General features: G+C 38.5%; 2 protein-coding genes across 2 annotated transcripts; both read left to right on the top strand.

Moving 5' to 3' along the window:
• Positions 1 to 263: 263 nt before the first annotated feature.
• Positions 264 to 4,953, top strand: LOC109200863 (BTB/POZ domain-containing adapter for CUL3-mediated RhoA degradation protein 1-like; the record flags this gene model as incomplete). The annotated part of the gene is made up of 4 exons (XM_025904397.1): positions 264 to 299; positions 2,793 to 2,845; positions 2,927 to 3,122; positions 3,460 to 4,953. Coding segments are annotated over 4 exons (534 nt in total), but the record flags the coding sequence as incomplete, so codon positions are not given.
• Positions 4,954 to 11,562: 6,609 nt separating this feature from the next.
• Positions 11,563 to 17,258, top strand: LOC109200864 (BTB/POZ domain-containing adapter for CUL3-mediated RhoA degradation protein 1). Its single transcript, XM_025904396.1, has 6 exons — positions 11,563 to 11,683; positions 12,323 to 12,400; positions 12,546 to 12,583; positions 15,082 to 15,134; positions 15,216 to 15,411; positions 15,749 to 17,258. Exons 1-6 carry the CDS (start codon positions 11,563 to 11,565, stop codon positions 15,995 to 15,997), a joined length of 735 nt encoding a protein of 244 aa, XP_025760181.1. The 3' UTR covers positions 15,998 to 17,258.
• The last annotated feature ends 559 nt before the right edge of the window (positions 17,259 to 17,817 follow it).

The following is a 17,817-nucleotide window of genomic DNA, read 5'->3' as shown; positions in this document are numbered from 1 at the left end:
CTAGAGTTTCCTCCTAACATTGTTTTTCTCTGTGTACAGGCCTTCTAGATTCCCTGCCATCTGGAGTTCTGTGGATGTGTGTGAGTGAGCGTGAGTATTTTGGAGTGGACATTCAGAGTGAGTTGTGGATTAAGTTGAAGAGGAGCGTGTGTACCCCCGCCTTGGACCTTCCCTTCGGACCCCCCTCCACTCCCTGGAACTCTGTGTTATCGGTCTCACTGTATATATGTATATATTCTCACTTGGTGCCACATCGTAAATGAACCTTCACCTTCTCTCTAAACTTCAGAGTCCTGCGAGTGAGTCCTCTGCCTAATAATCTGTGACACAAAATGTGTGATATGTTCTCATTTCCATGAGTTCTTAATAGAATCTAATTTACAGTATCTCCAGATCTGAATAAATTCTAATATTTCTAAAATCCACAGGTTTTAAGATTAGGCCTAAAATTCACCCCATGTTTTTCCTTTACTAAGAGAGAGCAAATCTGATTTTCATCAACATGATCAAATATTGTAGATTAGAATATTAGTTCACCTATTCTTACAGAGGAGAAGAAAATTAGAATTTAGTATTAAAAATGCACAGAATCCTGATATGCCTTCAGCCAATTATTGATACTAGCTAGAATTTACAATCTCTGGCTGATGTCTGCAGGAGTAAGCACACACCCACCTGTGATGTGCTAAAGAAGATTTCACGACTTCTGAAAAATGCATGTACTTTTTAACATACTATCAAATATTGCAGATTATTATGTTAGAGACTCAATGAAAGCAGAAGAAAACATGGAGGCAGAAAAATCATTGATTGCACAGACTGTGAAACATTTACAATACACATATATATTTAAAAAAGGGGACTTTTTCATTCTAACATTTACAGAAAAAAATGGGACGGTATTAAACATGCATGCAGCTTTCATGCTGTAAAAACGCAGATGATTTAAATCTACCTGAAAGCCACGAACATGTGGTTTGACAGTCAGACCCACCCGTGCTCATATTACTGACATCTTTGTTTTTGAAACCAAAATGGCAGAAATCCTCATTTTCAGGCTTCAGAATGATACTTCAGAAATGGGGGATGTAACAGTAGATACAGCCATTTTTATGGTGTCTTGGCTAAAACACAATATTGCTGTCAGATCCATTATTGGTCAATAGATGGCAGCATTGACAATATCTGTGATTAAAGGAGCATTAGGAGTTAGCAAGGCTCTCCACTTTCTGTCAAAAGTTGCACTGTGAAATCTGGGGTTGTTTACATTGAAAGCAGCGCTGAAGACTAGAGTTGAATTCATGATGGCTGCTGTTTGGTGGCATGGACCAGCCAAACATCTGGGGGGAGTTGGGGAATGTCAAATGTGATTTATGCAAATAGAGGGTCTGATTGTACATTTTCATAAAGTTTGTCTCCACATGCTAGTTGTAGTGAGCTGGGGCTGTCCCTCTGCCTGAAACTTCATCACAAAAAGGTGGACTGTAAGTAAAACCACAATACAGAGTTTTAAATTATAGGCACTACATTTCATCAAATACAATCAACTTCCCAGATCAGATCAATTCTGTTTAATAATAGGAGATACTTAGACGTGGGACGCCCCTAATCACGTGCCATGGATGTGAACTCCTCCAAAACCTGCCGTCTCTTTTTAAAACAATCCTTTATCTAAATATGGAAGAAATCGGACAAAATTCAGTGAGTACAATGGACCCAAAACTGAACATGAATTTAATTTGTTATGTTCTAGTAACCTTCCAAAACACTGACCTGTTTGTAGGTCAGTCCCATCATTCCTACCAAGTCGATCAACGCCAATAATTAACCATGGTGGTGAAAAACTAATGACATGGCCTCCTTGTTCACCTGATCTGAACCCCATTGAGAACCTGTGGTCCATCATCAAATGTGAGATTTACAAGGAGGGAAAACAGTACACCTCTCTGAACAGTGTCTGGGAGGCTGTGGTTGCTGCTGCACGCAATGTTGATGGTGAACAGATCAAAACACTGACAGGATCCATGGATGGCAGGCTTTTGAGTGTCCTTGCAATGAAAGGTGGCTATATTGGTCGCTGATTTGTTTTTGTTTTGTTTTTGAATGTCAGAAATGTATATTTGTGAATGTGGAGATGTTATATTGGTTTCACTGGTAAAAATAAATAATTGAAATGGGTATATATTTGTTTTTTGTTAAGTTGCCTAATAATTATGCACAGTAATAGTCACCTGCACACACAGATATCCCCCTAAAATAGCTAAAACTAAAAACAAACTAAAAACTACTTCCAAAATCATTCAGCTTTGATATTAATGAGTTTTTTGGGTTCATTGAGAAAATGGTTGTTGTTCAATAAGAAAATTATTCCTCAAAAATACAACTTGCCTAATAATTCTGCACTCCCTGTATATTACAGACAGACCTGTTTTTTCTTAAAACATCTGTGTAAAGAGTGTGGTTCCCATTTCACAAATTACAGCATTACCCTGTCAACAGAAACTCAGCATTTCCCTTGTGCATTTCAAAATAAAAGCCCTAAAGCTTTTCTGTGTCCAGAAACTTTCTCAACACGTTTGTAGGAAATTAATAGTGTAGCACTAGATGCTTGCAATTTTATTTTTGTTTTTATTGTGTTGTTCACCAGCAGTGTGTTTTCTACTTAACTGACCCATTTGGTTTAAGGCTCCTCACTTACTGTTAACTGGAAAGAAACAGTTTAAGTGTTTGTCTCGTGTTAGGTTATATTAAACGTACCCTCTTATTAATGTTGCTCTTTCTTGCTCTTACAGCCAGTAGTAAAGTTGCAGAACAACAGAGGAAACAACAAATACTCATACACCAGGTAAGAGCTTTGGATTTGTAAAATGATAATGAATCCACAAAGTTCATAGATGCTTACTTTTTCTTGCTCTACTGTGACCAGCAACTCTGACGATAACCTGCTGAAGAACATTGAACTGTTTGACAAACTCGTCCTGCGATTTAATGGCCGCGTCCTGTTTGTCAAAGACGTGCTGGGGGATGAGATCTGCTGCTGGTCTTTTTATGGCGAAGGCCGCAAGATTGCTGAAGTGTGCTGCACTTCCATTGTCTATGCTACAGAGAAGAAGCAGACCAAAGTAAGCATTGTTTAATAAATATTAAAGCATTTGTTCAACATTTTTGAGAAGTACACTTACACTGGTAATGATGGCAGCCTTTTAATTAACCTACAGTAAATCCAAAGAGAAAACCCTCCCACTGGAGTCATTTATTGAGCTTTCTACATTAAGAGGCAGGAAGCATGTGGCTAATTGAAAGTGATGTGCAATTATGATTTTTAAACTTATTCCTGTACCAGTATTGGGCTTATGCCCTGAACATATACTTATTACAAATAAGCACATTTTCAGGTTGCTGTACACAGCAAATAAATATTCAGCGACCTTTCCCTTTCCCAAACACCTGTGCTTCTAGGTTGAGTTTCCCGAAGCCCGAATATTCGAAGAAACCCTCAATATCCTCATCTATGAGAACAACAGAGGATCTGGACCAGGAGGCTTGCACCTTTTAGATTCAAGAGGCTCCGGTTCATCGCTGGGAACTGGTCAGTCAGAGGAAGAGGGTGCCGTGGGAGGGGATAGACGAGTACGACGGATCCACGTAAGGAGACACATAATGCATGATGAAAGAGGCCACGGTCAGCAAACTGTGTATAAGGACTAATAATGTGAAAACAAGGCAGGGGAAAGGGACTTAAAAAAAATCCCAACATAGTTTTTTTGTTTGTTGTTTTATTGTTTTTTGAATGCTAAGGGAATGAAAAACACGTCTTCGATGACAGCAATAGTTTGGTACGTAATTTCATTAAATGTCCTCAGACTTTTCAGAAATGTTGGTTGATGACTGATTTGTAAATTAGGTCTGAGTGTGTGTGGAAAGGAAAATGCATCTGTTTACATGAAAACAATGTGTGTACAGTCTTTAGATGGGAAATACTGGTAGTGATACTGGCATTGACATTACTTTTCAGAGGTTAATGAACCTCCTGCAAGCTACTGAATGGTCCTCAAAACCCAACGTCCACACATCTTTATCTTAGAGCAGACAACCTAATGTCCATGTGGGTTTTAATGACACGCACAGGCAGCCTTTTCTGTGTGTGACTTGTAGGAAACACTGTGTCAGGTTATGCAGGCTGTGAAACTTTATTCCCCTTTCTCTTCTGGAGTGAGATGCTGCCGAACATTGATGGACAGAGGACGGTGAAGTTGAGCCTAGATATTGCAACACTGGAATAAAACACAGTAGCCATTTTTTTTTCCCGGGGGGCCCGGGGGTCTTTGTGAATGATGAGCAGCTCAGTTTTCTTTATTTATGTTATTACAGCTGTTGCTTCAAGATGTTTTTATTAATTTATGAACCTAATTTATTGTTTGGTATTTAACTTTTGTATTGAGTCTTTGTGTTCACTCGTGCTTAAAGGAGTTTTAATTTCAGAAAAGGTACGTTGCACTCTCTCTGCACTCAAAATTTGAATTTACCCCTGTAAATGAATAAATTGTAAGCTTACATTTCAGTTTAATTTTTCAAGAGGAACCGAAACCATTTCTTGGATTTTGCATTTTGTTCTGAGCCATAGACTTTCACTTCTTCTCTGTCTTAAACTAAACTACAGAATTTTTTTTTTTTTTTGGGGGGGGGTTGTTTTGTTTTATGTTGTTTTTCTTTGGCCGTATGGTGATGACAAAAGTGGTGTGTGTACTGGGTTGTATTTTTAGTTCTCTCAGGGAGAGGATTTTCTTTCTAATCTTCACTAGTGTGTAACCCTAATCACTCTGAATACTGGAAAAATCTGAATGAGAGCAATATGTATCTGAGATCCTTTATAAAATAACCTTGAATATGCACTAATGTAATTTCTGTCCAATAGTTGTCATGGAAATATTTTGAATAAATGACTGAAATCTAGCTTGGACTGTTTTGGGGTTTTTTTGGTTTTTTTCCCCTTTATTTCTATTATACTTTACAAAACAGACGGCCTTACAATTTTTGGTGATGTGCTTTTTCTTTCTGCAATATTACATAAAAACTACCATGCTGAAATTAATTAAACATAGGGGAAGTATGTGCAAAAGCAGAACCCATTAGATTCGGAGTGAATTGCTTTCTCTCACTTGGGCAATGGCCTCAGCAATGACCACTACCCTTCTAGCCTTGGGTGGGTGGTCATCATCTTCTTTGGGCTGCTCACTTCCAGTGTCACATACTCATGTACCCTCTTCATGTCCTCCTTTACTACATCTCTGGAACATCTCTAAGGTTTTCTATTTCTAGTTTAAAAAACACCAGTACAGTCTGACTGGTCATTACTGTATTGAAAACACTGCAAAAACAGCTCCAGTCAACTCTCATATAAAGACATAAAATTAAAAAGGGGGAAAAAATCTTTTAGATAATTTTAATTTATAAAAGCAAATAATAATGAATTATCTTATTATCTAGTATCTTCTATTGCTAAGTATTTGGGATATATTATTCTAATATATATATTAGAATAAAGTGAAATTATAATGGAAAGTTCAAGTTTTATTAACTATTAGCAGCCCCCAGTATTTAGTATTATCCTTCCCAACAATGTGCAAACAGCTCCACGCATAGACAAGAAAAGAGAGACGATAACTAACACAAAAAACCCAGAAAAATCTAACTGAATAAAAACTGAAAGACATGATTCAACAAAATTGGTTACATATACATTTCATATTGCCAGGGTATTATTTATATAATATATTCAGTCAACAAAGTAAGGATTGTATACCTTATTACAGCTGTTTTGTTTTTTATATTACATTAAGATAGCACTGTAGCTCATTCATCACATATAGTGTGTGGAAAGGGTCTCCAGTTTCAAGTTTCTGGGTGTGAGCATAGACACAGACCTCCAATGGAGCTCTAACATCTCTGCGGTTTTAAAGAAGGCCCAACAGCGTCTCCACTTTCTGAGAATCCTCAGAAAAATGGACCTGAAGAAGGAGCTGCTGACCATCTTCTACCACTGCTCCATTGAAAGTGTGCTGACATATTGCATCGGCGTTTGGTTCTCCAGCTGCACCACAGCACACAGAAAGGCACTCCAGAGGGTCATCAATATGGCCCAAAAAATCATTGGACATCCTCTTCCCTCCCTGAAGGACCTGTACAGCACTCGCTGTCTCAAGAGGGCCGCAGCATCCTACGGGACTGTACACACCCAGGACACCGGGTGTTTAAGCTGCTGCCGTCTGGCAGGAGGTTCAGGCTGCTGAGGTCCCGAACAAATAGACTAAAGGACAGCTTTTACAACAAGGCAATAGCCCTAATCAATGCAAATAGCTGACCTGACTGGCTACCTGCCTGGACTTTTTGGGAGGGGAGGTAACAACGGTAAAAACAGTAACAATAATAATATTTATATTTATAACAAAGTGCAATAATAATTAATGTGCAATAATAACAGTGTGCAATACAATACACTTATTCTTCTTTTGTATTACTAAGTTATTATACTGTGTTGTGTTGTTTGTGTTGCGTTGTGATGTGTCGTATCATGTCGTGTTGTGTTATATGTAGTGCCGACGTAGGACAGTTTTCCAATTTCATTGTACTATTGTACTATGTATGACTGTGCAATGACAATAAAGAGTTATCTTATATAGGAAACAAGGATAAGGATAAGTTCTGTTGACCCACTGAAAGAGGCATCATTTAAGAAACACCAGGAAGACTGAAGCTCATCGCATTGATCAAGCAGGACTCATGATCTTCACCAGCAGCTCCCTCACAGGGAAATCTTCAGCACTCCTCCGAAGGCCCGATCCAGGAGATGGATAAACCCAGCAGTTCATGAACACTGTGATGGAGACCTTAGGTTTGTGTAATGTTATAAATACTCGGATACTCCCCAGAGGCTCCGGACTTTTATATAACGATATTATATTCAGTCCTGTAGAAAGTTATATATTTAAAAATATATGATCCTCTCTGTTTACTCTGGTATGAATAACTCTGAATCATTTTATGGTAAATAACACACTATCTGCAAAAAACTGTGAAAGAATTCCAGATCATAAGTTTGTAGTTCAACATACAAGTGACGACCTTTGACCTTCATCAGGTTTTATTTAATTGTGTTAGAGAAAATCTCATATGCTCTTCATGCAGCTGAGTACATCAAGTGTTTAAAACAGAAGCTGTGCAGGTCTGAGATCAGCAGCTTTGTGAAACACCAAACTGTGGTCCTGTTAATGCTGATATATAGTGACACAGTTACATGGGTGATTACTCCTTTTTTGTCTTTATCAATAAAACAGCTGCAGCTTTCACTACAGCACATGTGGTACTTTAACCTTTGTACTGTTTTCATCAGTTCATTTTGCAGTTAACATGTTGGATGATCTGTCTGCTGTCACTGGGTGGTGCTGAGGTCTGAATCTGAGGGCAGCTCCTGTAATCACAAAGAGAACAGAACCATCAAACTCAAATATAAATTGTATCCCTCAAAACTGAAATAAAGCTGATCTTTCTCTGTTCTCACATTTTTTTCAGTATTACAGTACACTACAGTACTTTAATCCATAGTTACTGATTAATGAGGAGTTACTGAAGTACAAGCTTTTTTTAAAAAAAAAAAAAAAATGTTACTGTCTTTACAGATGTGGCAAGAGACTGAAAACATGTTGCTGTTTGCACATATTTAATATTCAGCTCTGCACAGGAGCTGAAGCAGGGTGCAGCCTGTTGCTTTTACAGTATAATACTTGTCATAAAAGTACAGTAACAGTAATTAGTGACTGAGTAGCCCGGGGCGTTTCTCTTGATTTCTTTAGTCAGGGTAAATTCATTCACCTGCACAGATTAGCTAAACGAACCCCGACAGCCGAGTGCTCATTTTAGCTAGCTAGGTCTCAGGACCTAGCTAAGGACGGTAGTTACGGATTAGCTTACAAACACGTTTAATTTACCGAAAAAGTGCAGCGGGGCCTCGGGTCCTTCTGTCGGGTAGTCCAGTTTACTGAAGAGCACCTCAGGCTGTCAGGTTACAGTCCGTCGTGTTTTCGTAACGTAAACGTTCTCAGAGCCTATGCTCTATCTGCTATTCCCGAACAGAGATACGCAAGTTTCTCCGTGACTGCAGCTGCCAGTCAAAGCTGTTATGATGACGTTTCACCCCAATTTAACATCATATGGGAGAGGAGACCCCTTGGACATCAATCAGCATGATGAGAACTATTGAAAACAAAAGAAAGAATCTTTGGAAAAAAATTACCTGAGGAGAATAAATTTATTTTAGTCTGACACCAGTCCCATCCGATAACATGGAGGAGGCGGGGTTTATGACCTATACTGCAGCCAGACACCAGGGGGCGATAGAGACGTTTTGGCTTCCTTTTTGGGGAGCTGTCGCGTCGTCCATGTTTTTTACAGTCATTGCTCCGAACGGATTCAGCCAGAGGCGCGTGCACCGGTTGCTAAGCAACGCTTCCGTTTTTACCCGAAGTGGGCGGAGCTAAGTTCAAAGACATCAAGTACGTCACTGACTTAAAAGGATTTCAGTTTAAAACCGAGGGTATAAATACCCCCCTGTACCAATGGATTTTCGAAAGCCAGCTTTAACAAAGGGACAACAAATTGTCAGCACATAAATACACATTAATCTTTTTACAATGGGCAGTAAAAAAATTAAGGACAATCCAGAAAGAAAAAGCTCCAAGAAAAAGTACACTAGCACAAAAACAGAGGCCCCAGAGAAAACAGAGGCAGCTCATGAATTTGAATGTTGGTCGCAGACTTCCAACACAGTTGTCATGGAAGAACTAAACTATGCGCCTTATTTCTTTTCACAGAAAAAAACGTTTTGCAATAACTCTCGAAGTCACATAACAATGCACAACGTGGGTAATTTAACACTCAATATCACTAATGGTATGATTGATGTCAGGAATAATCAGTTTGACTTGATTAATAACCGGCAATTCCCTTTCATACGAAATCACGAAACAATAACTGACAAGCCCAGAACTGCAATAGACAATAAAGACTGTGACTCCACGCAAAGCAGCACTGAAAATTTAGAGGATCAGGAAGAACACGAAAAAGACTGTGAAAATTTAGAGGATCAGGAAGAACACGAAAAAGACTGTGAAAATTTAAAGGATCAGGAAGAACACGAAAAAGACTGTGAAAATTTAGAGGATCAGGAAGAACACAAAAAAGACTGTGAAAATTTAGAGGATCAGGAAGAACACGAAAAAGACTGTGAAAATTTAGAGAATCAGGAAGAACACGAAAAAGACTGTGAAAATTTAGAGGATCAGGAAGAACACGAAAAAGACTGTGACTCCACGCAAAGCACCTCTGAAAACTCAGAGGTGCTTTCTGTGGAGGAAGAACACGAAAAAAACTGTGACTCCACGCAAAGCGCCTCTGAACACTCCGAGGATGAGGAAAAATACAGATTTTCACTGGAAATCTGTTTGGAACAGCTGGTTGAAAAGTTTGTAAAAAAATCAGGCATAGTCATCAGTCCGGAAAGGATTTTTGCCATCTACAACAGGCTTACCAACAAAATTTGGGCTGAAATAAGGGGTGACATTGATAAAATCCCCTTAAAGAAGTTAAAAAACTTCCACAAGGTCATTTTCAAAGCCCTGTGTAAAAGGTGGAAAGATCCAGAATTAATTCTGGAAATCATGGAATCAGATATCCCAAGATTCGACGATAAAATTGTTGACATTTTCATAGAGGAGGCAGCCAAACTATCGAAGAAACCAGGTTGCATACGTCGTTTTTTCTCATTTATAGGCCGACTGTTTTGTTGCACCAGGAGACAAAACAAGGTTGATGTAATGTAGAAGAAACATCATGATATCGACTGAAAATGTTTCCAGAAAACAAATTGTAGACTTTAAATTGGCTAGTTTTAAAATTATAATGGCTCTTTTTAATTGATGGACTTTTGGGAACCCATTCACCAGTCGCGGCAGATGGCTGTCCCCTCACTGAGCCTGGTTCTGCCGGAAGTTTCTCCCTCTTAAAAGGGAGTTTTTCTTCCCCACTGTCGCCTAGTGCTTGCTCAGAGGGGTTTGTCTGTTTGGGTTTCCTTTTTAATAACTTTAAAAAAAAGTTAACATCAATAAAAGCCTTCAAATTTTACACTCTGATTTCTGTTTGTTTTCATTGTCTGTAAGTTGAATAAATACACGTGTTATTTGTTATTTAGTTCAAACTGTGGGTAGAAAATGCAGAGACAATGCTGTACCGTCATGTGACCACAACATAAAGTTATACTGTAATGGCATTAGAAAGGTTGGAACTTTAAAGATAACGTATAGGCTATAAAATTATTATTATTAAAATTATTGTATTCTCTCTGTCTCTTTCTGTATCCAGTGCACAGTGATACCAAGGAAACCCCTCATCTTTTGGTCCAACCAAATGTCCACAGTGACTGAAACACGATCAGCCTCACTCAACTGAGTTTTTAACAGGTTCTCTGTTTTTGATGTAACTGTTCTGAGACATACTGGGCTGTATTTGCTCTTGTTTTCCACAACAGACAGGAGCAGGTTGCAACCAATAATCAAGTCACTTAATAATGCATTTGTGATGGCTTTCTGCTGTGGACAATTCATGCTGTACTGCCCGGCACAAGTGTCCAGAAACCGAAATGGAAGGCTGTTGGTATCTTTTGAATTAGTTAAATGTCACAATAAAGAGAGAAAGCACTGTCTATTTTTGATCACTTTCATCATATAGTACATATACACTAAGTTTATTCTGTCTTTAATTAATAAGAAAACTCCAGACGATTCCATTCTGAGCTTAAGAAGCTTCTGCTAGGTTAGTAGAGTCCATTTGAGTAAATTGGTGGCACACCTGTGGATGCATATAAGGCACCCCCAAGATAAATCGTATGAAAAAGCTTCTAGAAAACAAATTGTAGACTTTAAATTGGCTAGTTTTAAAATTAAAGAGACAGAGAGGATACAGCTGAAATTCAAACTGCTGGCCTTTGACCACTTCAAAAGATTACACACTGTTTACAGAATCTGTGAGAAATTTGAAGCTATATGTGACGAATACAACATCAAAGATAAACTAGATTATATTATTAGCAACACTTCTGCCAATATGTGGAAAGCATTCAATGTCTGCTTCCCAACTGAACAATGTGAGGAACATAAATGTTTTCTGTTATTTGCATTCCCATCAGTGTAAGAGACTCAGCAGCAGATTAGAATCAAGTAAAAATAACATTTAGATATTTCATAATTCAAATTAAACAAAAGGTCCATGTCAGACTTTTCAAAACGAAACCATGCCCATGCTACAAACGTAGCACCTCGTTTAGGTGGAGATTAATGAATAAATTATTAACTGAGTGAACGTGGATTGATATTGTACATTCAGCTATTAGGTGATGATAATACACCAGAGGTGGCCCACCCAATCTAACACTATATCTGAAACTACGACAGGCAGGAAGTCATTCATGCCTGCTTAAATACTTTGAGTTTATCATCTAAATGTTACAGCAAAATGGTATGTTCAACTACTGTGCTGTCTAACTCCGAAGAAATCTGCTTGTATCATGATGAGTCAGGACTGAATGTTTTGGGCTGCAGAACTATTTTCTCACGAAAGGCTTCAAAGGATGAAGGTAAGGTTATTCTTTGAGGTTTTTCTAGGATTACCGTTGAGGGCTATTTGAAAAGGTCAGGTCCTTTAGATGAACCATTTCATACTATGACGACGACGCGGATCGCCCCGTGCATGGGGCTGCACAGCGCTAACACGTTGACGCCGTGCAGCCCTCGCACGGGGGCGATCCGCATTAACTCGCTAACGGAGATTTGCTGATGCAGTTATGGTGTTAACGTCATTTTAACGAGATTAACGCTGACAGCACTAGAAAAAACCAAAAAAAACCAAAACACATTTACATCACTTCAGTGTGATACGTACCAATTACAAAGTTATTTTATTTTCTTAAAGTTTCTCTTAATATTATATAGAAAATGTCATGGTTCTCAAGATCTGGAGAGGTCGTGGTGTGTGTTTTTCGTCTTCGCCTCTCCCACCAGGGCGGAACTGGACCTTGATTCCCCGCCTCTGAACCCGCCCTGAACACACACCTGTGGCTCATTCACACTGATCCTGGCAGACTACTTAAGATGGCAAGAGAGGCTGCTTCCTCGCTGATTGTCACACTGCCTAGCGTCAGTGTAGCCTAGCCTTTCAAAGTATTCCTTGTGATCCCCTAGAGTTTCCTCCTAACATTGTTTTTCTCTGTGTACAGGCCTTCTAGATTCCCTGCCATCTGGAGTTCTGTGGATGTGTGTGAGTGAGCGTGAGTATTTTGGAGTGGACATTCAGAGTGAGTTGTGGATTAAGTTGAAGAGGAGCGTGTGTACCCCCCGCCTTGGACCTTCCCTTCGGACCCCCCTCCACTCCCTGGAACTCTGTGTTATCGGTCTCACTGTATATATGTATATATTCTCACTTGGTGCCACATCGTAAATGAACCTTCACCTTCTCTCTAAACTTCAGAGTCCTGCGAGTGAGTCCTCTGCCTAATAATCTGTGACACAAAATGTGTGATATGTTCTCATTTCCAAGCATGAGTTCTTAATAGAATCTAATTTACAGTATCTCCAGATCTGAATAAATTCTAATATTTCTAAAATCCACAGGTTTTAAGATTAGGCCTAAAATTCACCCCATGTTTTTCCTTTACTAAGAGAGAGCAAATCTGATTTTCATCAACATGATCAAATATTGTAGATTAGAATATTAGTTCACCTATTCTTACAGAGGAGAAGAAAATTAGAATTTAGTATTAAAAATGCACAGAATCCTGATATGCCTTCAGCCAATTATTGATACTAGCTAGAATTTACAATCTCTGGCTGATGTCTGCAGGAGTAAGCACACACCCACCTGTGATGTGCTAAAGAAGATTTCACGACTTCTGAAAAATGCATGTACTTTTTAACATACTATCAAATATTGCAGATTATTATGTTAGAGACTCAATGAAAGCAGAAGAAAACATGGAGGCAGAAAAATCATTGATTGCACAGACTGTGAAACATTTACAATACATATATATATTTAAAAAAGGGGACTTTTTCATTCTAACATTTACAGAAAAAAATGGGACGGTATTAAACATGCATGCAGCTTTCATGCTGTAAAAACGCAGATGATTTAAATCTACCTGAAAGCCACGAACATGTGGTTTGACAGTCAGACCCACCCGTGCTCATATTACTGACATCTTTGTTTTTGAAACCAAAATGGCAGAAATCCTCATTTTCAGGCTTCAGAATGATACTTCAGAAATGGGGGATGTAACAGTAGATACAGCCATTTTTATGGTGTCTTGGCTAAAACACAATATTGCTGTCAGATCCATTATTGGTCAATAGATGGCAGCATTGACAATATCTGTGATTAAAGGAGCATTAGGAGTTAGCAAGGCTCTCCACTTTCTGTCAAAAGTTGCACTGTGAAATCTGGGGTTGTTTACATTGAAAGCAGCGCTGAAGACTAGAGTTGAATTCATGATGGCTGCTGTTTGGTGGCATGGACCAGCCAAACATCTGGGGGGAGTTGGGGAATGTCAAATGTGATTTATGCAAATAGAGGGTCTGATTGTACATTTTCATAAAGTTTGTCTCCACATGCTAGTTGTAGTGAGCTGGGGCTGTCCCTCTGCCTGAAACTTCATCACAAAAAGGTGGACTGTAAGTAAAACCACAATACAGAGTTTTAAATTATAGGCACTACATTTCATCAAATACAATCAACTTCCCAGATCAGATCAATTCTGTTTAATAATAGGAGATACTTAGACGTGGGACGCCCCTAATCACGTGCCATGGATGTGAACTCCTCCAAAACCTGCCGTCTCTTTTTAAAACAATCCTTTATCTAAATATGGAAGAAATCGGACAAAATTCAGTGAGTACAATGGACCCAAAACTGAACATGAATTTAATTTGTTATGTTCTAGTAACCTTCCAAAACACTGACCTGTTTGTAGGTCAGTCCCATCATTCCTACCAAGTCGATCAACGCCAATAATTAACCATGGTGGTGAAAAACTAATGACATGGCCTCCTTGTTCACCTGATCTGAACCCCATTGAGAACCTGTGGTCCATCATCAAATGTGAGATTTACAAGGAGGGAAAACAGTACACCTCTCTGAACAGTGTCTGGGAGGCTGTGGTTGCTGCTGCACGCAATGTTGATGGTGAACAGATCAAAACACTGACAGGATCCATGGATGGCAGGCTTTTGAGTGTCCTTGCAATGAAAGGTGGCTATATTGGTCGCTGATTTGTTTTTGTTTTGTTTTTGAATGTCAGAAATGTATATTTGTGAATGTGGAGATGTTATATTGGTTTCACTGGTAAAAGTAAATAATTGAAATGGGTATATATTTGTTTTTTGTTAAGTTGCCTAATAATTATGCACAGTAATAGTCACCTGCACACACAGATATCCCCCCCTAAAATAGCTAAAACTAAAAACAAACTAAAAACTACTTCCAAAAACATTCAGCTTTGATATTAATGAGTTTTTTGGGTTCATTGAGAAAATGGTTGTTGTTCAATAAGAAAATTATTCCTCAAAAATACAACTTGCCTAATAATTCTGCACTCCCTGTATATTACAGACAGACCTGTTTTTCTTAAAACATCTGTGTAAAGAGTGTGGTTCCCATTTCACAAATTACAGCATTACCCTGTCAACAGAAACTCAGCATTTCCCTTGTGCATTTCAAAATAAAAGCCCTAAAGCTTTTCTGTGTCCAGAAACTTTCTCAACACGTTTGTAGGAAATTAATAGTGTAGCACTAGATGCTTGCAATTTTATTTTTGTTTTTATTGTGTTGTTCACCAGCAGTGTGTTTTCTACTTAACTGACCCATTTGGTTTAAGGCTCCTCACTTACTGTTAACTGGAAAGAAACAGTTTAAGTGTTTGTCTCATTTTAGGTTATATTAAACGTACCCTCTTATTAATGTTGCTCTTTCTTGCTCTTACAGCCAGTAGTAAAGTTGCAGAACAACAGAGGAAACAACAAATACTCATACACCAGGTAAGAGCTTTGGATTTGTAAAATGATAATGAATCCACAAAGTTCATAGATGCTTACTTTTTCTTGCTCTACTGTGACCAGCAACTCTGACGATAACCTGCTGAAGAACATTGAACTGTTTGACAAACTCGTCCTGCGATTTAATGGCCGCGTCCTGTTTGTCAAAGACGTGCTGGGGGATGAGATCTGCTGCTGGTCTTTTTATGGCGAAGGCCGCAAGATTGCTGAAGTGTGCTGCACTTCCATTGTCTATGCTACAGAGAAGAAGCAGACCAAAGTAAGCATTGTTTAATAAATATTAAAGCATATTTTCAACATTTTTGAGAAATACACTTACACTGGTAATGATGGCAGCCTTTTAATTAACCTACAGTAAATCCAAAGAGAAAACCCTCCCACTGGAGTCATTTATTGAGCTTTCTACATTAAGAGGCAGGAAGCATGTGGCTAATTGAAAGTGATGTGCAATTATGATTTTTAAACTTATTCCTGTACCAGTATTGGGCTTATGCCCTGAACATATACTTATTACAAATAAGCACATTTTCAGGTTGCTGTACACAGCAAATAAATATTCAGCGACCTTTCCCTTTCCCAAACACCTGTGCTTCTAGGTTGAGTTTCCCGAAGCCCGAATATTCAAAGAAACCCTCAATATCCTCATCTATGAGAACAACAGAGGATCTGGACCAGGAGGCTTGCACCTTTTAGATTCAAGAGGCTCCGGTTCATCGCTGGGAACTGGTCAGTCAGAGGAAGAGGGTGCCGTGGGAGGGGATAGACGAGTACGACGGATCCACGTAAGGAGACACATAATGCATGATGAAAGAGGCCACGGTCAGCAAACTGTGTATAAGGACTAATAATGTGAAAACAAGGCAGGGGAAAGGGACTTAAAAAAAAATCCCAACATAGTTTTTTTTGTTTGTTGTTTTTTTGTTTTTTGAATGCTAAGGGAATGAAAAACACGTCTTCGATGACAGCAATAGTTTGGTACGTAATTTCATTAAATGTCCTCAGACTTTTCAGAAATGTTGGTTGATGACTGATTTGTAAATTAGGTCTGAGTGTGTGTGGAAAGGAAAATGCATCTGTTTACATGAAAACAATGTGTGTACAGTCTTTAGATGGGAAATACTGGTAGTGATACTGGCATTGACATTACTTTTCAGAGGTTAATGAACCTCCTGCAAGCTACTGAATGGTCCTCAAAACCCAACGTCCACACATCTTTATCTTAGAGCAGACAACCTAATGTCCATGTGGGTTTTAATGACACGCACAGGCAGCCTTTTCTGTGTGTGACTTGTAGGAAACACTGTGTCAGGTTATGCAGGCTGTGAAACTTTATTCCCCTTTCTCTTCTGGAGTGAGATGCTGCCGAACATTGATGGACAGAGGATAGTGAAGTTGAGCCTAGATATTGCAACACTGGAATAAAACACAGTAGCCATTTTTTTTTCCCGGGGGCCCGGGGGGTCTTTGTGAATGATGAGCAGCTCAGTTTTCTTTATTTATGTTATTACAGCTGTTGCTTCAAGATGTTTTTATTAATTTATGAACCTAATTTATTGTTTGGTATTTAACTTTTGTATTGAGTCTTTGTGTTCACTCGTGCTTAAAGGAGTTTTAATTTCAGAAAAGGTACGTTGCACTCTCTCTGCACTCAAAATTTGAATTTACCCCTGTAAATGAATAAATTGTAAGCTTACATTTCAGTTTAATTTTTCAAGAGGAACCGAAACCATTTCTTGGATTTTGCATTTTGTTCTGAGCCATAGACTTTCACTTCTTCTCTGTCTTAAACTAAACTACAGAATTTTTTTCTTTTTTGGGGGGGGGGGGGGGGGGGTTGTTTTGTTTTATTTTATGTTGTTTTTCTTTGGCCATATGATGATGACAAAAGTGGTGTGTGTACTGGGTTGTATTTTTAGTTCTCTCAGGGAGAGGATTTTCTTTCTAATCTTCACTAGTGTGTAACCCTAATCACTCTGAATACTGGAAAAATCTGAATGAGAGCAATATGTATCTGAGATCCTTTATAAAATAACCTTGAATATGCACTAATGTAATTTCTGTCCAATAGTTGTCATGGAAATATTTTGAATAAATGACTGAAATCTAGCTTGGACTGTTTTGGGGGTTTTTTGGTTTTTTTCCCCTTTATTTCTATTATACTTTACAAAACAGACGGCCTTACAATTTTTGGTGATGTGCTTTTTCTTTCTGCAATATTACATAAAAACTACCATGCTGAAATTAATTAAACATAGGGGAAGTATGTGCAAAAGCAGAACCCATTAGATTCGGAGTGAATTGCTTTCTCTCACTTGGGCAATGGCCTCAGCAATGACCACTACCCTTCTAGCCTTGGGTGGGTGGTCATCATCTTCTTTGGGCTGCTCACTTCCAGTGTCACATACTCATGTCCCCTCTTTATGTCCTCCTTTACTACATCTCTGGAACATCTCTAAGGTTTTCTATTTCTAGTTTAAAAAACACCAGTACAGTCTGACTGGTCATTACTGTATTGAAAACACTGCAAAAACAGCTCCAGTCAACTCTCATATAAAGACATAAAATTAAAAAGGGGGAAAAAATCTTTTAGATAATTTTAATTTATAAAAGCAAATAATAATGAATTATCTTATTATCTAGTACCTTCTATTGCTAAGTATTTGGG

Source organism: Oreochromis niloticus, unplaced genomic scaffold (genome assembly GCF_001858045.2).
Source record: "Oreochromis niloticus isolate F11D_XX unplaced genomic scaffold, O_niloticus_UMD_NMBU tig00001368_pilon, whole genome shotgun sequence".
Taxonomy (NCBI): Eukaryota; Metazoa; Chordata; class Actinopteri; order Cichliformes; family Cichlidae; genus Oreochromis; species Oreochromis niloticus.
Note: the sequence above shows the minus strand (reverse complement) of the source record. Positions and strands in the feature narration are given on the sequence as shown.

Coding starts and splice junctions, on each gene's coding strand:
- LOC109200864 (XM_025904396.1), top strand. CDS start 11,563: ATGGTATGTTCAACTACTGTGCTGTCTAACTCCGAAGAAATCTGCTTG. Junction 12,401..12,545: donor TTTTGGAGTGGACATTCAGA/GTGAGTTGTGGA, acceptor CACATCGTAAAT/GAACCTTCACCTTCTCTCTA. Junction 12,584..15,081: donor TAAACTTCAGAGTCCTGCGA/GTGAGTCCTCTG, acceptor TTGCTCTTACAG/CCAGTAGTAAAGTTGCAGAA.